This window comes from Carex rostrata, chromosome 22, assembly GCF_964058835.1.
Source record: "Carex rostrata chromosome 22, lpCarRost1.2, whole genome shotgun sequence".
In the NCBI taxonomy this organism is placed as follows: domain Eukaryota; kingdom Viridiplantae; phylum Streptophyta; class Magnoliopsida; order Poales; family Cyperaceae; genus Carex; species Carex rostrata.
Window position 1 is genome coordinate 5,565,740 of NC_135939.1, and position 26,192 is coordinate 5,591,931.

The 26,192-nt window shown below is 33.7% G+C and overlaps 1 protein-coding gene across 1 annotated transcript; it reads right to left on the bottom strand.

Annotated features, from left to right (window-relative positions):
* Positions 1 to 6,707: 6,707 nt before the first annotated feature.
* Positions 6,708 to 8,136, bottom strand: LOC144573762 (aspartic proteinase nepenthesin-1-like). Its single transcript, XM_078323511.1, has one exon. The coding sequence runs from the start codon at positions 8,134 to 8,136 to the stop codon at positions 6,859 to 6,861; it is 1,278 nt and encodes a 425-aa protein (XP_078179637.1). The 3' UTR covers positions 6,708 to 6,858.
* Between the last annotated feature and the right edge of the window lie 18,056 nt (positions 8,137 to 26,192).

Sequence of the window (26,192 nt, forward strand, 5' to 3'; positions counted from 1 at the left end):
TGTTGGAAATTAGCCCTAAATCCGCAAAAAAAAATTTGCGGTTTTAGACCGCAATTTTTTTTGCAGATTCGGAGTGGTTTTGATTATAAAGAGCCACAGATCTCTCAGTCTCTCAATCACTCACTCTGACGGATCTCTGATTGGGATTGGGGAGTTGGCACACGGCGTCAAGATGTTCTTCACCAAGGGGTGGCAAAAGATTGGTAAAAAACTGATGAGGATAGGCTGGCGTCTCTGCCATGATACAGGTTATGGTCCACGTGCGCGACAAATGATGGATGAGACGGGGATTTCGAAAGATTGGGAAGCGGTCCCATCTGACGAGACTACTCCTGTTGGGGTGTATCTATATCCAGATCCACTTAGATTCGAAGGCCCAGATCCTTTTAAGGATTGGTTATATGACGACACCGAATGGAGAAAGTACATCCAAGCAGAAGCATTTGCACCGGTAAATCCACCACATCCAGTCGCAGACCCCGGACAGGTATATGCTATTGTTAGTTTGTAATAATCTAGAAGTTAATAATACGATAATTTATCATATAAAACTTTGTTCATAAATTGAGTGATTAATAAACTGTCATTTTGTTGCCTTGAGTATTATTGCATTTATGAATCATTTCGAGTCAATGACTGGAATTGTGAAACTTCGTAATATAGATAATATATATTCTTAAACCCCATGTTTGGTTGTGGCCTAAATCTAATGAGGCCTAAATTGGTTATTCCAACTTAGGCCGGTCTAAATTATTCATGTTTGGTTGAGGCCTAAAGTTAAATCATAGCTTAAACTATTCCTTGTTTGGTTAGCGTTGGTGGAGGACTAAACTTTTGAAAGCCTAAATTGATTAATTATTTATAATAAGATACTAATTATATAATATTAATATATTAATATTTAATAATAACTGTAATATATTACATATTATTATAAAATTTATTTAATATATTAATATAAAATATTAATCATATATTAATAATAATTCTTAATAATAAAATACGAAGGTAATTAGCAGGAACACTAATTTACTGCTACAAGGTTAGTGTGTGGATTAAAAGATTGTCAAGTTTTACAGACCACTGACAAGAGATGTCATTTTAATCACATAGATACACGTTCTAGGAACATGATATTTGACAGACCCCGGATGAAACATTAGATGGGATTGTGTTCGTGTCATTAATGTTTTCATTCAGTGTTAAGTTCTAAAGTATGAGGCATTTATCTTTCCTACTAAGAGATGTGTATATGTAATTGTTATCTAATGCTGTCTATAAAAAGCAGCTATAACAGTAGCTCTTCGGTATACATAGCTTAGCTGAGAAAGTGATGGTTTACCAAAAGTACTATTGTTCCTCGTATCTCTATACAAGTTATAGTATCACTTGGCCCTTTGATATAGTAAGATTATATGCATGCGGTATGATTACAAGAGTAATCACATTTGATAATCTGCTCAAGATCAAGAAAAGATTAAGTTTGCAAGAATGACACACACCTACCTTGAAACTAATCTGATAGCAATGAGACAAAAGAATTAAGACGAGTAAAATAGTTTACTGGATCGTGATATTGTACAGTACATCATCATCTGTGTAATTGGATGGTCATAGTGCATTCTGTCAGGTGCCTCCTATGATTATAGAAGTTAAAACGGTTTTTAATTCTATTTACCAACATAACATAGATCCTATTGGGTCACACCGTATAGGAGTTAATCGAAGAATCTTATTGATTAATTATAAATTGATTATGATTAATATTAAGATGGTTATAATTAGTTATACGTGATATAATTAAATTATAAATGTCATGTAAAAATGACAAAGCAAAAACAAAAGGTTAATTTATAAACGTACTCGGTACGTTGTATAAAAGTTACCGAAACAAAAACTGAAAGAAATATAATTATATATGACAATTATATATATTTGATTTGGATTTTAAATGTTAATTATGGATTTAAATTATGGGCTTAGAACCCATTAAAAATTAAAGCCTTAATTAAGATTAAAGCCCAAACCGAAAAGCCTAAATCGATTCAAAGCTTATGGGGCCAAAGTGCAAAAATCAAATTTGGTTTCTTCCACTCAAAACTAATTTTGCTTCTTCCATTTTGAAACCGCCACATATGAGGGCATTTCGGTCATTTTCCAACCGACTTCATACCCTATAAATAGAGGGGTGAGGGCGAAGAGAAAGTTTTCTAATTCCTGAGATATCGAATCTGTCTGATCGATCGATAATCTATTTCCTCTCTTTCTCGGTTACGGTTGTTACGAGATCGGGAAATAATATATTTGCAAAAGTCGCAGTATTTCTGATTTTGCTTATTAGTGAATCAGAATAACTGCGGGTCGTGAATATTGTTATTTCATCCTTTTTTCGATGAATAGTGTTTTGCATAATTCCACAGTTTACGGTATTTCTGACAAAAGAAATAAATCGCTCTCTGGTTAGTCTTGGTGGATAACCGATAGAGGAATCAGACGTCTGATACTCCAAGGCAAGCAGTTCCCCAGATTCGTTCTTCTCGGTCGGCTGCATTCCAATTGGAATTTAGAAACAAGGTATAAATATGTTATATTAATCTATTTAATTGATAAGTAGATTAAAGTTTTAGAAATCAATCATGGAGTAAATCTGTAATTAATTAAAAGGGTCCTTGCAATGAAAGACTTGTGAAGGAACTCACCTTTGGAATTTCCGGTATATCCTTTTTAATCCACGGCTTGAGTTAGCAGTAAAATTTTTTGTTTTACGGTCTTTCTGCAGCTTAAGCCTAAACAGTATTTGGTAGCCCCAATACCCAACAGCTATTGTACTTGAAAAAATTTGTTTGTAAACCACAACTTACCAAACTAACCTCTAATTATAGGTATCTCAGGATCAGGGGACGCAGTCAGGGATTAACATGCAAACTTGGAATCCGGATAGCCTTTTTTAGACGCATGCGTCGGGTTACGGCCTAAATCCATCAAGATTACAAGTATTTTTTTTATGAATTGAACAAGTATTTTTTTAGGAATTAAAATTGTGTATGAATTGCATGTCAATCAGGATCAAAATGGACACAATGCGTCTTTGGCAGATTATCAGGAGCAGGGAATAGGCACACGCACCATTGACGATTTTCTGGAGTTGTAGGAGCAAGAAATAGGAACACGCACCATTTTATAGAATTACAATATACTTTAATCCACATGAAAAACTTATCATGGTATATATATTAGTGTTCCATGCTAATAATCAAGTTTGTGAACATTTTAGATATTTATGTTTGTCATCATATAGAGTTATATGGTTCAAGACCAAGAGCATCTTCTTAAACACTTCTATAGATAAACATAAATTTTATGAAACAAAATGCATGTAGCATCCAATTCATAAACATAACATGTAAAAGTGATAAATATAAAATAACTTTTAGAACACATATCTAACAGATACTATTTCTAACTTGGGAGAGTTCCAAACAAAAATTGAGTTATTTGACAATGAACCTTGTAGGTGATTTACCAGTGTCATCAATCTTCTCTTCCAACACAACAACTACTTCTATCAAAGAAGTTTGTTCCTTATCAACAACAAATGTTGATCTCCAACAATTCCAGCAGAAAACTTGTTGTTTAATCAATATAGAAGTTTCAAGGTATGGATATGAAGATCTTTTTTTAAAACCAAGAAGTGAAACAAAAATTCAGGATACTACATATTATTTAGAAGTGTGCTAACAAGCTTTGAGCCCAACACCAACATTGCTCAATCTCAAGTTTTTCATTTTCCTTGTCTCGAAAAATCAATTGCACAAGGGTTAGTGTAGTGGAAGCGTGGTGATTGGCAACCATTAGATTTTTCGCCCCATGATATGATGCAGTTTCCACGTTCTTTAGCAATGTGTCCTAAAATTGTATTGTTTGAAAGAGGTCTATAAGGAAAGAACTCGAGGTCGAGTTCTTTTCAACCAGAAACGACTGATGCAGGACCAAAATCAGAAATATATTTACTGGATAGCACCTGATTAAGAAGATTCATTTCAGCAAGCAAAATCAGAAAAATATTTATTTAGTTTAGCTTTATGGTAATCTCTTCTATTTAGATTTTCATTTCTGAATTAAGCCTATGGACAACAGCTCCCTGTTGTCTAATTTCTGTTTTAGTAATTCAAATCATTTCTATAATATGTTACCAAATATTAGTAGCTTTTCTAATTATTTTCTGCATAGAGTAATAGTTATATAACCCGACTTGTGGGTGAGAAAAAGAAGACAATTTTTCTATAAAATTAAGGAGAGACAATTCTCTCTTTTATTTTGGTGTTCTCTCAAATTTATTCTCTGAAGATTATCTGTATCACATGCCTATAGAACAATCATCCGTTCTGTGCGGCGTCAAATTCCGAGCAATTGATAGATTTCTTCGTTCTCTCTGTTTTTTTTTTCCCGAATCACGTAACGTGTGCTTTTCTTAATTGAACGTGAGCACCCAGAACTAGAAGTGCTTTTATGATAATCATATATCGAATCTTCTATCTGCGAGATGATTGCGAGATTTTTATTGTGGGTTGTCAGTTGTGCACATTAATTAGCTGCTATTATTCGAGTGCGAATAGAGGTTGCGCACTATTGGAATATATATAGTGTCAAATTGACATGATACAAGTGGGGCAATGCTATTTTGAGAGCACCGTTTACAATAATGAGTGAGAGAATTTTTTTTCTCCTTTACCAATTCTTATACCAATTCTATCTCTATTTAAAGGTTTTCTCCTTTTTTTATTGCATTATATTACATTTTAGGAAAAAAAATTTAATGTATTTCATATATAATGATTAACCTTGTATACTTTTATAGAAATTACAATTTAGGAATGTAGTTGCATCTTTGACGTCATCAAGCAATATATTATAATCGTTTTCTCTGGATCCAAGAATTTTAAGATAATATTCATTTTTTTATGGTGACTTTGATGGATGGTTTTTTTAACTGATTTAGGTTTGATTTATTCCATTTTCTTCTTAGTTATTCTCTGATTTTTATGGTGAGTACATATTTATTCGCTCGAAAAAAAAAAACTAAAATAATTTTCGAGAAAGTTTCGTCAATGATTTTTTTTTTCCATGGCATCTATTTATTCTTAATTGTTTTCTTTCCAACATCTTTTTTTTCTTCTTTCAAGAATTTTAATATAATTAAAAAAAAGTGGGTATGACATTAATTTACTGAGAAAATTAAAGTGAACCTCTGAAAATATAAATAATAAAAAAAACAAAAGACACCAAGTAGATCTATATTAAACTATGAACGCCACAACATATCAATTAATTAGTAACATATATGGGCATACAATGGCCATAAGCCCATAATACATAACACAACAAAAATTATTTAATTTTAAAAGCTTCACATAATAATTTGAACCGACTCTTAACCATGTGATTTCAAATTTTGATATCTCAAATAATTTACAAAATTCTCTCATTCTATTTTAAGCACCACATGACGGATGAAGAACAAATACCGTGAAAGATTGAGAAAATAAGTGCTTGTGAAGAACTTGGCCAATTGTCTGGACCAATTTGCTTGAGGAGACATATATGGGATTTAAATGCCTCAAAATTATACAACTTAAGATGAAGTACATAAGAAATTAAAAAGAAACAAGAGAAAGAAAATCACAGCGAATCATAGGTAAGAGATATATAGGTCCGTTCCAATTTTAGTTAAGGTTTTAATTAACATTTAAATGTATTCAATTATTTCCTTACGCATCTGCATCTAGAATACAAATAAATAAATAGCACAAATAGAAGATTTTAATGAAGGGCAAATAGAGAATAATTATAAAAAAATTTCTCAGAGCTCTCAATATTGAAATTTATGACCTGAGAACAGCACCGCCCTACAAGTGCGTCAATAAAGCGTTCTCTATTGTGTGTGAAATTAAAGGCAAGTGTTTCTCCTGTTATCATCAGAGGTGGAGGCGTGGAGCTAGCTAGCAAGACATCAATTTATTCTCATTTCTTTTCAATATTTTTATACTTATATATAATTTTTATTATAGTTTAGAATAATTTAGAATAAAATATTATAGGAACTTTAAAATTGACTCATCATTTGCAGTATCAAAATTTCATATGCATGATTGATCTCCACAGAAAGTCCGGTTCATGCTACAAGAATGAGACAATATTTGCGAGGAAAAAAGTGTTTTTTTGTTGATGGCGACATTGTTACGGATACTCTTATCGGTAATATCAATACACTAAAAAATAACACGTTTAACACGTTTTTGTCAGTGTATCTTCGACAAGAATATTTTTTTTACCCTCATACGGATACTACAGTATCCCTTCTTGTAGTATCTCGGCGGATGCTTAATTATCACCGTTTATACTGCTTGAGATCATATCATGTATGTATCTAGGTATATGTCAACTATGAAGTATTAATAATAAAAATGAAAAAATAAAGAACTTGGTAATTTGCATAGTAAGCGGGTCAAACTCGGTCAAAACAAATCAAGCTAGCTTGGCCAAACAGAGACTTGCCATGGCATCATTTATTTGGCCGATCAAGTGAAAGGTCAATTCTTTCCATTAGGATCTGATTGATTTGGCGCAACCAAGTTGAGTCAGATGATCATGAATAGAACCAATTTAATCTTAATATTGTCATTGATAATTAAATTAGAAAATCCCCAAGATACATGATCATGCTAAATTTTGTTATACATTATAGTTGGACCAAACATGGTTGGTCCCTCCATCACACACTACTTTTTATTATACATTACAGCTACATGCTTTCGTTATTTTTTATTATATTTTAATATAATAATCTCACAAATGAGTTCATTTCTTATAACATTGATTTGGAGCAATCGCTAGCTTGCTATTTTTCAAGTCATAAAGGACTTGCATGTTAATTTGTTGTTGGTTGCCTAAGGTCGAAAATGAACCGGACGTCGCCGTGATCGTAAAGCACAATACACCTTGTTCATCAATATCATAAATATAGTTCTTGCGGTGCAGCTTCATATCTATGCCTTCAAAGTGTAGAATCACTTGTGGTGCTTTCACCCGAGATGGCAGGATTGATGCCGATGGAGGTGAAAAACAATCGAGATTCTGTACACTTATATTAGTCGCAGACAATTTCATGTCTGACAAAAGAGCTGCTTTTAGTTTGTTATAAGCAACCTCTGGTAGTGTAGAAAAGGCTGTGCCAGAATCCACCAACGTCCCTTTCTTAAACACTGATTTCGGGATACTTAGTCGTTTGGTGCCAACTGTTACGCCGGTCATGGCAATAAAGTAAAGGGCTTCCAACCCAGGAGGGCCCTTGATAAATTTACTGGTTTGTACTGGTGCCTTGATGTTTCGGTAGATCTCCTCTTGGGTACCAAACCTAAGAATGGATCTCTTGTTGATATTATCTGTCATACAGTGTGAGAAACTCGATGCACCGAGCTGAGACACCAGGGAGTTTGGTAACTTAGAAAAGCCAGCTATACCAGAGCTGTTGTTCAGATCCCCACCATTTTGAAATCCACATCCAAACCCAATGTGTGCCTTGAACTCACTACTGGTACCGAATGTGAATATCTCACTTGAAACATATCCATATGAATATGTCTGATCGCCATAAGCATAGGAGTACATACAAAGGTTTTTGGTGCAATTTTCCTGCTGGCCAAGGGCTTGACACACCTTGTTAGAGCACGGTAGCGGCGAGAAGGTGGACGACTTGGTCGGGTCAAAGAGCGGGGATGGTTGGGGCATACATTTTGTGCATGGTTTGCATTGGGTCCAAATAAGGTCACTGCCGGTATCAAACAAGAAAGGATAAGGATGGGGAGGGGTGCCGATTGCTAGCTCTATCACGTACTCGTAATCTCCAGATGGATGAAATGGCATGTTGGCTCTGGAAAATGGGTTTGAGTTGTAAGCTAATTTGGATGTTAACAATGCAAGCCTTGCTTGGCTCCGGCGTGCAGCCCGCTCGACGAGCTCAAGCTTGGTGAGTTGATGGCCGTAGTCGACATGAGTTAGCTCCAACTGAATATCTGATGGGATACAGATGGTTGGGGTAGCAAGTGAGATTATGAGCAATAGAAGAGAAATATGCATCGTGCTATTTTGTGTCATCCCACCAAAGGGTTGAGCTCTTTATAAAGTTCTAATATCAATGATAAAAGTTAAGATTTAATTTCGAGTGATGTAGTGATGTTCCACAACACTAATAATTTTTTATGGCATATATTGATTTTATCGAACAATTAAAATTGATTAAAAGTTCTATTATCAATGATATTAATGTCATTTTAATATTCAAAATAAGTGAAAAGAAAATTTAATTATATACAAATTAAGTCCAGGCGAACATTATCAGTGTTTAGCTCTTATTTTTCATAACTAAATCTATTATATTTATAATCAAAATATTTATTTAAATTCTCCATATTATAATCCATAGTTAATTTAAATGTTAGAATAATTAATTTCTAATAAAAGATGTGTACATATGTAAAACTATATGTATTTATTCGTAACAATATCCTCAATAATCACATCACTAATACAGTTGAATGACATGAATCATGACATGCTTGTCATTAATTGTCATGATTGTGATTGTTACCAAATTGGTAGTACCTGTAAAACTTTATAATACTTTGATTTTATTTTCATTCTAATGAAAATCAGTGGCATGGCCACTGTTATCCAAAAAAAAAATGATTAGACATGTTGGTTGTTATGATAGCAAATCATTAGCAATGCACTTTATTAGACGAGGAATGCGATTGCAAGCAGATATAGGCACCATAGAGTACAGTGCTAAATGTAGGCATACGCACCCAAAATTTCTCCATTATTATCTTGTCCAAGAAAAGTGGAGTTCTTGTTTGTCAGTTGGAACCATCTTATCTGAAATATAAAAATTAGATTGATGTATATATTTATAGAGAATTTATAAAAATAGGATTTAATTTATTTATTTTAATCCGACGATCCAATAAAAAGCCAGTACTTTTTAATTAATTGTCCGAAATTCCCAGAAAGATTAGATAAGCATGTCGCAATCCAAGTCAAATATGCAAGAGATGATTGCATCACACTATTTTCTAATACACAGGTGCACCATATATATTAATTGTTAATATTATTTATATTGCCAATAGAAGATCATGGAAGATGTCAAATTGCAATGATCCAGAGTGCGCCTAATTAAGAATGTTTATCACTTGTCATATTGTGAGGTGTCGATCTATATTGATATGATTCTAGCTAGCTAGCGCGTATAATAATGTTTATCACTTGCCGAACCTAAACGCAGTTTTCTTAATCTAGCTATAAACAGAAATACTGGTAAATCATAATTGATAATATAATCTAGCTATAAACAGGATTTTTTTTCCTTTGATCTTCTTCTCTGCTTCTGACTAATTATAGTATCCAATAATAAGATGCTGCTTTACATTTTCTTAGGTTACAAAATTAATTAATGCATATATATAACACTTTCATGGACTACGATATTTTATGAGGGTCCACCTTAATTATTTGAATACATGAAATGAATTACTATACTGTCTGATGTTTGTTAAATCTTTTTTTGAACTGTATTAATTTACGTCTTGATAGGACCTTGTACACAAGGTCCTTCAAATTCTGGATTTGAGTCAAGAATAATCCGGATCCTGACCTCTATTAGATGCGAATCCGGAACTAAGAATATGACTCATCTCCCAATCATCAATTCGGCCTGCTAATAAGGCTCAGCACCTTACATATCAAGACCATCTCAGGCCCTCATGATTGGGCCTGACCGGGCCTTGCTCGACAAGCCCATCTCGCCTAAACTTACGATCACCGCTCTTGTGTCTGCACGGGCACGGGTACAACACAATGACCGCTTCCTATGCGGACATCACTGCCTCTATGCAAACTTTCCTAACCATTCTGACAACGCGAAATGATGGTTAGAAGATAACCTATATAAGACAGAAAGCCCCAATGAACAGGGGCTGGACATTTTTCACTAGACGAGGTATTAACAAGGTAGAGTCCGAATATCTCAACAACATTCCTCTGTGAAACGATTCAGCCAATCTCAAGCTTAGACCGCTTGCCGAGAGTAGGACGAGTCAAAACCCCGAATCCGAACATACGACTCAGTCCTTCCGGGGCACTAGCCATATCATACTTCTGTAGATATTTATAAAAACAAAAACAAAAACAAAAACAAAAAGGACTTTGGACATTATTGTTGACTTTAATCATTATATCTATGATACCATACTTTTTGAACTGCCAAATGACTCCTCCATTAATTTCAGATCAAAACATAGTCTCCATTCGAGCGCAAAAAAACTTGAAAAATTTAGTTGTCTCATCATTATTTATATAATTTTTAATAATTCAATTAACTCTTATGACACCATTTTATTTAGTCATATCAATCATCAATTGTCATTAGGCTGATGACACCATTTTATTTTTTAAAGCTACTCATGTTAATATGACATCAGCATGGTGGGAGATGAATTGCTTTGAAGCACTTCCAGATATTAAAACGAACCTACTTAAAACAAAATTAATTATATCCTATTCACACATCAGGGGAGGAGTATGCTAGCACATTTAAATGTAAAGTAGATAAATATCCTTTCCAATATTTAGGGCTTCCTTTATCATATTCTAAGCTAAGAGTAGCTGACTGACAATTTCTAGTAGTTAAAGTAGGTAAACGGCTATGGGGTTGGAAATGACAGTTACTATCATTATGAGATAGACTAACTCTTATTAATTCTGTTTTATCGACTGTCCCATTATATACTTTGTCCATTTACAAAGTTCCTAAAACAATAGTGAAAAGATTAGATGCTATTCGAAATAAATTTTTATGGCAAGGTTCCGATAAATCTAGAAAAAAATACGCATTAGTTAAGTGGTCGAGGGCATGTTTGGCTAAAACCAATGGAGGGTTAGGGATTCTCAACTTTCAAGAAATGAATATATCTCTACTACTCAAAAGGTGGTGGAAATTTTAAAACTCACAATATAATGCATTATGGAAAACAGTTGTGTTACATAAATATTATTACTCTATACCGATGCAATACTCCCCTTTCTGATCTGAAATAATGAAACTTGACATATTAGGTAAACTGAGTGTCACATATGAACCAAGCTCCAATCAAACATTGAGTTTTGAACTACTCTGTGGTATGCAAATTGTACTCTTTCAACTAGGTTCCCACAGCTATACTCTATTTGTTCAAACAAATCGATTTCTATTTCTAATGTAGTTCATTCTCAAGGTTTTGCTATCCATTTTCGAAGAAGTCTTAGTGGTATTTTATTAGCTGAATAGAATGAAGTTCTTTCTTTAATTAGCATATCTAGTTTCACTCATCACTATGATAAAGTAGCTTGGAGATGAACTCTCTCAGGAGTATTTACAGTTAGATCACTATATAAAATTATAAATTTTAGGGGTATAAATGACAATAAGTTTGCTATTGTATGGGATTTGCCTATTCCACCAAAAAATAGGATTTTATATGGCTTCTTTTGAATAATAGAATCCTTACAAAGAAAAATTTAAGTAGAAGATGTCGGAATGGTAATCTGAGTTGCCATTTATGTACATATATTGAAGATACTAATCACCTATTCCTTTCTTGTCAACAAGCTCGGAAAATGTAGTTTTGGTTAGGGAAAAGTTAGGATTTTTGTTATAAATTAATGGAACTTTGATTACTGATATTTTTTACATTGCAGCTCAATTTGGTAATGTGCAACAAAAATGATTTTTGGTTATCTTAAGTGCTGTCTGCTGGACTCATGGAAATATAGAAACGACATATGCTTTAATTCTAGTGCCAATAAATCTCAGAGGATGCAAATTCGGGGTAAAGCTGGACGGAATGTGCAGGGAAGGTGGGGGATCACGCACGAGGAGAGGAAGGATCGGACAGGAGCGATCGTGCGTGAGAAGGATATTTTAATGAAGAATTTTGAAGGCTAAAATTGTCAGTTAAATATTTTATTTAGATTAATATGTACTTTTTAGTGAAAAGAATTAAAAATAGATTATGTTTAGATGAAAAATAATTAATTTGAATTTTGAATTGGCAAGTATTTAATTAAAGAAATTATGATGGACATATATCTAAATTTAATTAGACATGTTGGTTGTTATGATAGCCAATCATTAGCAATGCACTTGTATTAGGCGAGAATAGAGTATAGTGCTAAATGTAGGCGTACGCACTAAAAATTTCCGTCCGTACGTGTCCGTTATTAATTAGTTTGTCCAAGAAAAGTGGAGTTCTGGTTTTTCAGTTGGAATCATCTTATCTGAAATATAAAAATTAGATTGATGCATATATTTATAGAGAATTTATAGAAAAAGGATTTAGTTATTTATTTATTTTAATCCGACGATCCAAATAAAAAACCAATATATATATATATATATAGAGTTAGGCTGGGTGCTATGGATAGCATAGTGGCCTCTATGCTACGGCTCAATATTCGAGTTTCCAAAATTCAAACGGTCGATCCGAACCGTTCATCTTATTCTCCATATTAATATCTGCTTGGAGACCAAATTTTATAATTTTCTGAATTTTTTTACTATTTATTAAGCCACTTTGAAAATCGCAAATCCAACGGTTTTACTGTTTTGTGCAGCCACCGTTGGATCAACAATTTTGTAAAATACTTAATAAATAGTAAAAAAATTCAGAAAAATGTAAAATTTGGTTTCCAAGCATATATTAATATGGAGAATAAGATGAACGGTTCAGATCGACCATTTGGATTTTGAAAACTCGAATATTGAGCCGTAGCATAGAGGCCACTATGCTATCCATAGCACCAGCCTAACTCTATATATATATATATATATATATATATATATATATATATATATATATATATATATATATATATATATTTTGATAAAGTGAGATTAATCCACTGATTTTATTAGAAACCATAGAGTCATACCGTGATGGATATGGGAAAATCAACACGTGTGGAGTGTTCTTCTTTAGTGCCATGGCTGGAGTTCTCTGTGATGCTTATCTCTTCCTCCGACTTATAGCTCTGTCTTTCTTGTCTGATTAGTTGATTTCCATGAGGAAAAATCTTAGGATAGTCAAACTTGATAGAGAGGACTGACATTATTTTATTTGGCAAACTCTGTCAGGTTCTGTCTCAAGGAATTAATTGATCAAGCTCTCTGCTGAGTTCACTTAGTTTCGGATGTATTCTAGAACAACAATTTTTAGAAAAAACATATGGATGCAGGATAATTAATTTTTGATGCGGTTTATATGATTTTTATGTATTTGAATAGATTCAGAGTCAGTATTAGAACTGATAAGGATGTATATATACGGGGATCAAGTAAAGTATATTTTGATAAACAAAAGTTCTGTAATTTATTGATGAAGTGAGCACCCAGAACTTGAAGTGCTTTTATGATAATCATGTGCCAAATAAATCTTCAATCTGCGAGATGATTGCGATAATTTTTTATGTAGCTAGGGTGTGCACATTAGTTGGTGTTATTGACGCGAATTGAGGTTGCAATTGGGATACGTCAAATTGAAATAACCCGAGTGCGTCTATAAATAGTACTCTCTCTTTTTGTTGCTGGGAAGAAAGTGTTTTTCCCTACTTATCACTAAGGGTGGCAAAAAAGCTCATAACTTGTGGCTTGATCGTGACTCGCACCTGACTTGTTCGCTAACAGCTCGCTCGTTATTTTGGATTGAGTTATTAATGAGCCAGCTCGTCACTAGCTCGGTTCAGAATTAACGAGTTCAAGCTAAGACCTAGCTTGCTCGTCAGCTTGCGAGTTAGCTTAATTAGGCATCAACTTGTGAATTTGTGTGCATTTTATACAGTCTAGGTCAGTCTAGCTCGGTTCAGCTCGATTCAAAAAATTTGTAGAATTCATTTTTTTCTAGCTTAAAACAAGATCCAGCCAGACTCAGTGAGCCAACTAGTCAGTTCGCAAGCTAGCTTGAACTGGCTTATCACGATTTCAAGCTGAGATTTTAGCTCAAATGCCCTAGGTCTAGCTCATTCGACTGTAGCTCGGTCCATAATTAACAAGCTGAGTCAGAACCTAACTTGGACCGAACCAGCTCGTTGCCACCCCTACTTATCACCATATTACTAGATATCATATAGGATTTTTGAACCTAGGTTTCAAATATGAAGTATTAAAAAAGAAAAAAAAAATGAAGAAACTGGATTTTTAATTTTGACAAGTGGGTCAAACTCTCGGTGAAAACAAATCAAACTAATTAACTTGGCCAGATTTGCTTTGTCATGGTCATGACTTGACCGAGTTGCTAATAAAAAGCTTTCTAGCTAGTCGAGCAAATCTTTAAAAGGGAAACTCAAATCTACTCATGCATCAGGATCTAGACTGCAAGAAAAATAAAATAAACGGATATAGCAAGACCCTCAAGTTCTGCAGAAATTTCATATAGGTATAGCTAACACTACTAGAATTCACTCTTTTTTCATGCTCCCGAAAATGGCTTTTTCCAAGGGATTACCCTTGAAAAAAGCCCAAAAATCGCCATTTTCAAGCGCTACCCTTGAAAATACTACCGTTGATAATACCCTCCTTGGAAATAGTCAGTATTTCCAAGGAGACCGTTGGAAATACTATTTTCTAGCTTTTTTCAAGAGACTACCCTTGAAAAAAAGGCCGTTGGAAATACTTTCAAATTTGACTTCTGTCTACATTATTTTCAAGGGGAGCATCGTGGAGCCCACTATATTATTTTCAAGGGAAGCATCGTGGAGCCCACCAGATTATTTTCAAGGGGAGAGAACATGGGTCCCACTTGAACATTTCCAAGGGTGACACCCCTGGGACCCACTTGAGTATTTTCAAGGGCAGTTTATGGAGGACCCACCCCAGCAAATTCATGGCCAACAAAAGTGGGCCCCACCTGGTCAGATGTTGGTGCTATTATTTGAATGGGTTCGTGCATTTTTTCCATGGAAATACCTCTGAAAATACTAGCCTCCTTTTTTTTGTACCAGAATGCTTTCATTGGATTATTCTCCCGGTACCAACCCAATATTGCTTTACAATCCCCAATTCTCATTCAAACTGATAACACATCTTACAAATCGATAAAAAACACATTGAGAAAAGAGATTGCAAAACATTTAATAAGCATAAATCATTAACATAGCATAATCAACACATTGTATCAAAAGAAAGTGAAAAACCCTTTACAACACAGTATTGTGTACTTGCACACTACTAATATACCCAAAATATACCCACTATGCTATGAGTTAACAAAAATTCACATAATAAGTTACCACCTAGTTTCTTGATATGTTAGAGGTTGTAAATTCACCAAAATGTGCACTTTCGGACACTAAAAGGTCTGGTTAAAGTTGAAGATAGATTGCCACCTACAATATTAAGAAAACATCCATGTGAGCATCCATGTGAAATTATCGAGTCTGTTACCTACAATATTAAGAAAATAAATTATGAGAATTATATTATTATTATTAGCTTGGAAATGTATTTTGCAAAAATGTGATAAGTTACTAAAAATTGTACTCTACCTTGCTGCTGTTTATCATGGACGATGGCAAGTTTTGCCTGGACATATAGTTTGACTTATCCTCACTGTAGAAGGTATAAGTTAAATCTCAGTTGCTAAAATTTCAATAATTGAAATTAAATAATAATAAATAAAATATTGGATGTAAAGTACATGTTGGTACCCAGGACTAACATGGCCATACCATTATAAACAGACAATAGATTGACAAGGTTAATTTGTTGGGTATCTTTGGTTATAATGATCAGTGTGTCAATTGTCAAAGTAGTATCTAATTATGGTAGAATGAATCTCATTATTATCACTCCATGTTGTGTTTTTAACTTGACCATCTTGCTAGTGTAAATTTGATAAAAAAAGTAACTAGATGTCAACCAAATAATAGTTTTTTGTTCTTTACATCAACTGCTTGTGGAGAGGCTAGTTTTCAATTAATTCAACATGTTTGAGGCAAATTAACCACTTTATATGCAATTTTAAAACTAGAATTGCTAAGATAAACCAATGTTCGATGATGATCACAAACACAATTAGTAGGCATCAATGCAAATACAATAATGATATGAGGTGCAATTTGAATTAATAAAAAATGCTTTGCATATAATTATGGTCATACAAGCAAGGATAGGTATAATGAAATACTAGTTTAAACTTGATTAAGCAACCAAAGTAGGAAACATTTTCAGAAATTGGCATACCTGTACTGTACTGGTACTGTACCAATGTCTCGTCATTTTCACAATTTTAATCAAGTGATTTGTATCAGTGTACCTGTACTGTACCAATGTCTAAATAATAGAAAATAGAAGAGAAGGCAAGCAATATTGATACCAGTATCATAAAAAAATAGCAGGCTTGAAAAGATATATAATCTATGATACCTTTTGAAAAAGGACAAAACTATCCTCCTTATATGGATATCTAAAGCAGAGTTACAAATATCATTAATTGTCAAATAAAGCCTCTTAATTTTGGGCTAAAGACTAGAAAGTTCATCATTATTTTTGAACTTACTGGTTGTATATAGTCGCAATCAAAACCAGCATATTCATTGAAATGATTCTCAATGTCGTATCCTCTGTAACTGTATGAGCCATACTCAAATCTATGAAATAAAGTTTACCTATCCAAATAATAAATATGAAAAAAGCATAAGTTACTATTAATTGACAACTACAATTATGGATTGTCAGAAAGCAAAACCTGCATTTTTTCAATTGAGAATTAACAGCACAAGTGAAACATCACTAAGGCTTTAACTTCTAAAAAATGAGAAGTTACTTTAGATGGAGGAACAACCTTTGCCAAAAATTTCGAAAAAAAAAATACTTAAGAGAGAGGAAGGTTACCTTGCAAGTCATTTAGCAAAATATTTTCAAAAAGCAAGTCATTGTATGAAAAGGTGGAAAAATTTAATAGATCGGTAAGATCCTGTTAAAAAATAAAAAAAATAAATACTACAAGCACCAAAAGCATAGAATAAATAACTACAAGTATATATGAAAGTACCTTAAGTTCATTAACTTGCTTATGAATCTGGACTGCTTTTTGTCATCATCGAACTAAAGCTTTTCAGCTAAAACCAAAATATTAGTTAGTTTTCAATTCAACATTAGTTAATCAAACAAATGCCAAGAATACAAAAGATAATCCCCCAAGGATTAAAATATAAATTTTGCATGCTAGTACATTCTTATATAGAAATCATGTTGAATAACTCAGATTGACATTTGGACTTTAAAAATGAAAATATTGATCCGTAGGACGGACCAATATGCACTATGCATATATAGTACCATAGCCTCACTCTTAATTCTATTGCCACCTATATAGAAGTCAAGTATAAGGCCAGCATGTAAAACCAAGTGTGCATTCATCTCTTCCACAAGCAAACTGCAGCCCTAATTGACATGATGAAACAAGGATACCAACAAAAAAGTAAATCCAAAATACGTACCCCATGTAGGAGATGAATATTGCACACAACAACTCGACCAGAGCTAAAATCAAGCAGTTATAGTAGCATATTAGCAAATATGGCAAAGGCTACAATAATATTCAATTATGACCAATTGAGCCTCCATTAGCCCCTCAGCACTGCAATTCACCATTTATTCAGTTTTTAGTGCCTAATAATGAAAACCAATGTGGAATTGATACAATGTGAGAAATAGGGAAATAATATGAGAAAGACAAAAAAAATAAAAACTAAGTTGAGAGACATTCTCTGAAAATAGTCCACTGAATCGCTTGTATAGTTTTTTTTAGTTATTTTGGATTCAATGGAGGCTTTAATATGAAATTCTGGGTGTGGGGGGTTGACCAACTGAGAATACTTACTCCGTCACAATCTTGTCAAAAATTAACATGTACTATAATCCTAAAGCAATTTACTTGGACCATCTCTTTATAGCCTTCAATTTTCTGGAAAAGGGGCAAATGAAGAAAATTTATTTGGACTATCTATTTACCATTAATAGCTGACAGTTCAAAAGTAATTCCTTCCTTCCTATAGTATGGCTCGTAAGCTCCCAAAATCACATCATGAAACAAAATCATGCACTACCCTTTAGTCAGTTTCACCATTTTACAAGTGCTAATAGATGCATGATAAGACCAAAATTTACCTGGTACTTTCTTCACGGCTACTGTTGGCTTGATGAAACCCTTTACCTGATTTACACCGCACCAAGAATAAAGGAAATAAGCGAGATTATTGTGCTGGAGAGGAGGCGGTGTCTCGGTGCAATCTGGGAGAAGGTTCGGATTGAATGAGATGAGGGAGATCTGAGCGGGTTTGGAAGGATTGGGTCTAAAAGGAGAAGAAAGGAAGCGAGACGACTGAGCGGGGTGATTTGGGAGTGAGGGTTTTAGGTTCTTTGCTGTAGAGGACCTGATATTTTCTAAAAGTAGGAGATAATTTTGAGAGGGAATTCAAGGAGGGAAGCCAAAAATTTAGGGTTTTGGCGCTCGTGCTCGGTTTTTCACTGAGAGTAAAGAGAGTAGTGGAGAGGAGGCGTTAAGTCCAGAGAGTATAAGTGTTCATACAGTAGTAGTTTGTACTGCATATACTGGGAGAAATCACAAACTTTGAGGTAACGTGATTTTTGTGTTTAGATCGGCGCCATCTGATCATTATTATGCACAAATATTAAAAGATCTTGTACATCACTTAAGGTCGGATCTAAACAGAAATATTATGTTACCTCGGAGAATAGGCACTCCCTACCCACAACATCTAAAATTAAGACATCATGGCCCTTCATTACTTATCTGACGGCTCAAAACTTGATCTTACTAATTAGATAATACATGTACAACAAATAATATGAAAAAAATTCCAAAAAAATTAAATTAAATTATTTACATCTTATATAACCAAATCATAGTTATAATTGTCCATCTTATAAACTTTTATTATTATTTACCCCTCCATATTTAACAAATATATATGAACCGTTCATTTTCACGTGAGAAATCAACGGTTGATCTGTAATTAAATTATTCCATATTTGTTTTAAAATGATCAAGGGGAAAAATTGAACGTAACCAACATAAAAATTCTGAAGTTTTATTATGTTTGAGCTTCGATCTAATGTGAAGTGTTCATAACCCTTTGATGTTTTGATATTCCGTCGACTTGATGGATAGGTAAATAAAAATAAATTTTCATCAAAATTTGCTGCAGGAATGTATATGCAGTGCTCTTTAATTTCAACGGTTCCGATCGACCAACGGACGACGCGTTTATGTGCGCCTTCATTAACCCACAAAGCAAGAGTATATGTTTCATAAAACATATACTCTTGCTTTGTGGGTTAATGAAGGCGCACGTAAACGCGTCGTCCGTTGGTCGATCGGAACCGTTGAAATTAAAGAGCACTGCATATACATTCCTGCAGCAAATTTTGATGAAAATTTATTTTTATTTACCGATCCATCAAGTCGACGGAATATCAAAACATCAAAGGGTTATAAACATATGTAAATCTGAACCGTTTGATTAAAATTGTGCCATCCTGATTATTAATGGACATTTCCATTTAACAATCCTAGTCACTATTTTTTATGTAGATCACTTCAATGACAGTTGGGTCCCAATTTTTAGTTTAACAAGACTCCGAATTTTTTCTGTGCCGTACTTAGGTTTATTTTCATTTCTCCCTCCACACTTTTCATTCCAGCGCTCTTTCTACTGTCTCTGACAATAATGTCCCACCATCCGAAGAATTCATTTCAGTACCTTTTCTTCCTTCTCTGACAATCATGTCCCATTGTTCAGCACCGTGTACTACAACGAAATATGCATCTCCCGGCGCTAAAAGTTAGTATCACTGTGCGCCAGACAATTTTGGTGCCCGCCAATTCTAAAATTCCGCCTCCGATCCAAACCCTAGACACCCGCCTTCCCACCTCTCAGCGTTAATTCCCCATCGCAAAAAGGTACCGATTAGTTCCATCCTCTCTTGTATTTTGCGTTTTGTAAATCCTCAATACTTCCTATTACGTGTTTGTCTAAATAAACTTAGATGATAATGGTATCTCAAATATATCAGGACAATTCGTTCTCTTTTAATATAATCATCTATGTTTATTAATTTTAATGCAGCTCCTGTGAGTAACCGGAACAAATTACCGATTGATGGGTTGACAATTGGAAAAGGAGAAATCAAACCTGAAGATTTATATGCTGCCATTAAAAAAAGAATTGAGAGAGTCTTAATCCGAACAGTTCAGATTTACTAATTATAATTAATCTTTTTTTAGGTCTTACGATGAAATCTTTGCTAATCGATCTGACCTATTTGCAAATTAATTGCCCACAAACTTAATCATTTAAAATAATTTCTAAAAACATAACTCCTATGTAGCAGAAAATAACTAATTGCTCTCCCTTTTTTCATATGAACTGAACCAATCCCCTTTCAAATTTGTAGTCCAAGGTCTTAATCCACTTGTCTTTGCTTCTTACAGTACTCTGTGGTTGGTGAAGTCAATGTCTTTGCTTCTTACAGTGCTCTTAGTGCAAATATAATAAATATAAGGCATTATTTGCAATAATGGCAAAATAAATTGTGCAAACACCCTTTTATCATCTTGAAAGTGTCTTTCTTGTTTTAGAAGGTCGAATGTTTTGGACAAATTCGTTCAACTAAAACAATCCACTGTGTACTGAGGCTAGATAAGCAACTCAGGATTTGAAATTCTTTTGCTTTCTAAACAAGTCTTGATTCCAACTAATGCCAGTGAAGGACCACCAGGGGGGGTGTTTTTTTTTTAGTTCAGTTCGGCAAGTAGCAAGACTGAAATTGGTAAGAAATCAATTTGTAACTCAATGAGTATGTTAATGTTGAAGAGTAGGCCTGGTACAAGATTTGCTCCTGTACAAATTATGACTGGTTAATGAGCTACAAGCACTTAAGAAAATAAATCTAGCAAACATTGGTCCTATAGAAATTTAGTTACCATGGCCTAATCCAAACTCAGCCACAATACAATCTAAACTGAGAAGTTTGAAAAAGTTGGTTTTGCTTTTATTTTTTGGAGATGTCACTTGCAAGAACAGTTACTGTTGCGCCTAAGTTATTTGGTTTAAGTGAAATTGTTGCAATAAGTTGCTCATATGTCTTGGTGCAATGTGATGGTCAGAAACTAAAATCAGGTCTATTACTGGTATGTACTGGTATTCAGGATGTATAGTAAATTTTTGCATCTCTTCAGTAAGGTTATATGTCATTTTCAATAAAGGAACATAGATTTTCATTTGAATTGCATTTTTTATTATTTAATTAAAGCTAAATTTTATATTTTCATGCTAAAAGGAAGAATCATCAAAGAGCAGAAAAGCACCCGTCAGATGATGCATGCCCATCTTTTATCTTGTAACACCTGCCCCTTTTTTTTCTCAATAATATGTCTAATGGATAAAAAAAACTTGCCTTGTAGGTATACTAAGTCAAGTATTGAAAACTTTGCAAGTAATGAAAACTTTGCAAGTAATAATGGTTTTTCCTCCCCTCTTATAAGATCAAACCGAACTAGCTAGATTTAATAGAACTAAATCTTGATTCGTGTTTACAAACTCTTCCGCAGCTTTGGTTCTGTTGGTATGAAGAAGTCAGAGAGTCATGTCTTTGTTTGATTTGTCCCTTTGTTTGGATGGTTGAAAACTTGAAATTTATCAGAAATAAACAAAGGATATCGGTGCTTTAAAAATGATCTGGTCATTTCCATGTCTGGTACCAAACTTGAGCTCTTGTTAGAGATAATAAGTGACACTGAGCTCATTCTGTTATTTCAGTTACAGTGGCAAATTCTGCTCTTGTGCTATCATGGCATAGTGGTGCCTGTACTATGGGATTGCATATCACAGCAGGCAACAGTACTATGGGATTGCTTTGTTAGATAGTAGCTAGATATTCTAAGACTGTTATATAACAAAGCAATCCCATAGCACAGTTGACAGATACCTATATTCGAGAAGGGGTATGAAAAGGATCCGGCAATTGTTGCTAAAGAAGCTATTCAAGAAGCTGCTCATAATAAATCAGATGTTGTTCTTGTTGATACAGCTGGCCGCATGCAGGTAATTTTTTTGTTCTTCTCTTACCGGAAAAAAGTATCTTAGTTGAAGATAAGTGTATACAGTGATAATAATCTTGGATTTGAATACCTCAAGATAGAGTTGAATTGTCCAATTTCAAAAAGTTAGCAAGAAGAAGTAACTAATATCTTTGCATCTATGCTACTGGATTGAGCGTGAGACGCGTACTAAGTTCATGTGTCAATACACAGTGCAAAAGCAACATGTACTATGGGTCAGTTTGTAGTGTCCTTGATCCTCAATTTGATGATTTTATCACAAAAATGTATGCACAACTTATCCAAAGACCTTCATACAACACATGTGCATGTTTTCCTTAATTTTTTAATATTTTTAATAATTTTAATAATTTATTTCATCACTTTTTAGTTTGTGAGGTGCAGTTTGGATCATTCTGACATGTTGTTTTGTTATTTTTGTGTAGAACAAACCATAGACCCAAATTGGATGTTTTTTGTGTCTAAAATTTCAGGAAGTCATAATCTGCACCCACAATTTATTTGAACTCATTGTATTGCCTAGAGCTATGCCAAACTTAAGTTTTTCTCAATATCAGTTTTGTTCCAGTTTTGGTTCTGTACCAGTTTTTTTATTTTCTGACAACCAGTTTTGTATAATTTTCACAGGACAAACTACAACTCCAAATTGAGTGTTCTTGGTACCAAAATTCTCAGGATATTAAGATCTTTTACCATGATTTATTTCACATTTTTATGGATTTTCTAAATGAGTTGAATTTGGGGTTTTGTACAGGAAAGTACTGCACCAGCAACACGTACTATTGTACCAGTTTTTGCATTTCATGAGGTCAGACTTTGAGAATTCATTATAAATGGTAGTAACTATAATGTCATGTGTTTTATTTGGTTTAGAACAAAAGAATGTTTAGCAAATATATCATGTCTTTAATTGATTAGAATTTCTCTTCTGGTCAAATACTAAAAAATAATTAAGTGCTCAGCTCTTTTATAATTGGGCAAATTTTGTATGCATAGGAGCACCATGTGAATTATTGTTGCTTTATAATACCTTCATTTATTTGAGATTTTTACCAGGCAATATATATTATAAGTACATTATGAGGAGCATTGTATAAGATTGAAAAGCTGATCAAAACTTTGTTATACCAATTAGTTCAAATATCTCTAATGCAAAATAATGCCATATTTTAAGACGTACTCGAATTAAATACTCACAAAACGGTTTGTTGATCATATAATAATTAAATATTGCTTGTTGCTATGATTTACTTTTGTTGAACATTTAAAGCGGCATCTCAAATAAACAGGAATATTATTGTCTATAGGAACTAAACTTTTTCAACGGTAGTCTCATTGAAATAATATGTCTAACTATAAAATAATATAAATTGAATCAATAAAATATTTCCAAGGGTATTGTGCTCCAGCATTTCCAAGGGTCTCACTATAAAATAGTATAAACAGACTTACCAAATCATTTTCAAGAGTAGTCCCTTGGAAATAATATGGGCTCTCAATAAAATATAGTATTCGTTCTGTTTAGTGGGTTATGGGTTGTGCAAAAGTATTTCCAAGGGTGGATAATAAGCATTTTCAAGGGTTGGCATCAGGGATTTTCATGCGCTATTATTTTCAAGGGACTACCCTTGAAAATAGTTAAATGTGTCAGCAAACTCAATTTTATTTCCAAGGGCCCTTCTTACCCTTGAAAATACAGATGCTACCCTTGAAAAAAGTGGAAATTCTAGTAGTGTAAATTTCTAGCAGCAGTTTCTCAACTCTAATAAATATAGTGGCAGACCTCACATTCAACACTTGAAAGTTGAAACATAATTTTCAGACAGTTAGGTCTGGATATCTGAAAAGAGAGAATTTCGAATACAAGATAGTTGTGAATAAGTGGGATACATTCGGTATATTGTTGTGGCACGTTCAGGGCGGATCCAGTGTAGTTCAGGGGAGGCAGCTACTATTTGGATTTTCAAAAATAGTATAAAAAATAGGTGGATTTTGGTTTTGCTCCCCTGAAAATTAGGTTGCTCATTTTTGAAGAAAAATGAGTCAAGTTTTTTCTCTTAATTGCCGATAAGAATAAGCCATTTTTTCTCTTGAATTTTGTTGTTAAAAAAATCATCTTCTTTAAGCCAATTTTCAGATAACAAATGAGGGAAAAGAATCTCACAAAAGGGTTCCACATGTCATTGATCCAATATAATGTTTCTTGTTATATTTTAATTTTTGGGTATGCTTGGTTTTTGGTGAGCACATGGTTTTTTCATGTTTTTTATGTATTGGTCTATGATGGTGTGGGTGTTCCCAAAATAAAGGGACCATATTAAATGAGGAGTGTAAATTAATTCAAATGATGGCTCTATGATAGTGGGCCCCACTAGTCGGATTGTCATCTAACACACCCAAATTGCACCCAAATGTGTGTTAAATCTTGTAAAATCCATATAAAATCAACCATTTGGAGGTTTTTCGCGTTCTTCATATTGAAATTCTCGGTTTGACGCGTAGAGCATCATTATAGATTTTATTTTCAATAAATCTAAATCTCATTTTTGTGAATTTCAAAAAATTAGATTTTAAGACATTAAATCGATCCGATAAGATATTTGAATCCGATTTCTGTCCCTCCCTGGCAAAAATCCTACCTCTGTCCCTGGACGTGTTTCCAACTAATATTTTTATAAGTAAGAAGATATATTGAACAAATTATAAGACGACATAAAAATACTAGATATAAAAGGAAACTGCAAGATCAAGTTGCTTCCGCTGCTGTCATTCTGATGTTGAATTTTTGTACGATTCGTTATTTCTACCACACTCCATTCTTTATTTTTATGTACTTTTTGAAAGAAATGTACAAGGCACGTGTATGCCCGTTTGCATTAGCAAATAAGTTACGTGTATATCCGTTTGCATTAGCAAGAAATGTCCTAACTATTTTTTTCTGTCTTAATTATACTACAAAAATATACTATTATCTACGAAGGTAAAAGGTCAATATTTCCAAAGGTATACCAGTAAAAACGTGTATATTTCCAAAAGTTAAACGTGTGCTTTTCTTAATTGAACGTGAGCACCCAGAACTAGAAGTGCTTTTATGATAATCATGTATATATCGAGTCTTCTATCTGCGAGATGATTGCGAGATTTTTATTGTGGGTTGTGCACATTAATTGGTTGGTATTATTCGAGTGCAAATAAAGGTTGCGCGCTATTGGAATATATATAGTGTCAAATTAATTGACATGATACAAGTGCGTCAATAAAGCGTCCTCTATTGTGTGAAATTAAAGGTAAGTGTTTCTCCTGTTCATCATGGTGGAGCTAATAAGAGATAATGAGGCCATCCTCGTTTTTTTTTTCAATATTTTTTGTACTTGTGCATAATTTTTTGCAGCATCAAAATTTATATGCATGATTGACCTTCATAGGAAGTCCGGTTCATGCTACAAGAATGAGACAGTATCTGCGATAATATATAAAAGTGTTTTTTTTTCTGACGGCGACATTGTCGCATATATTTCTATCGGTAATATTGATACACTCAAAAATAACATGCTCCTATCGGTGTATCTTCGACAATAATATTTTTTTCCCTCGTACGGATAGTATATATTATTTCTTGTAGCTATGAAGTATATACTGCTGCTGCTCTATATGCGGATGCTTATCACCGTATATACTGCTTGAGATCATGTATGTATCTAGGTCAACTATGAAGCATTAATAATAAAAATAAAAAACTTGGTAATTTGCGTAGTAAGCGGGTCAAACTCGGTCAAAACAAATCAAGCTAGGTTGGTCAGACTTGCCATGACATCACTTAATACGCCGATCAAGTGAAGATCAACTCTTTCCATTAGGATCTGATTGATTTGGCGCAACCAAGTTGAGTCAGATGATCATGCATACAACCAATTTAATCATAATATTGTCATTGATAATTAAATAGAAAATCCCCAA

Coding starts and splice junctions, on each gene's coding strand:
- LOC144573762 (XM_078323511.1), bottom strand. CDS start 8,136: ATGCATATTTCTCTTCTATTGCTCATAATCTCACTTGCTACCCCAACC.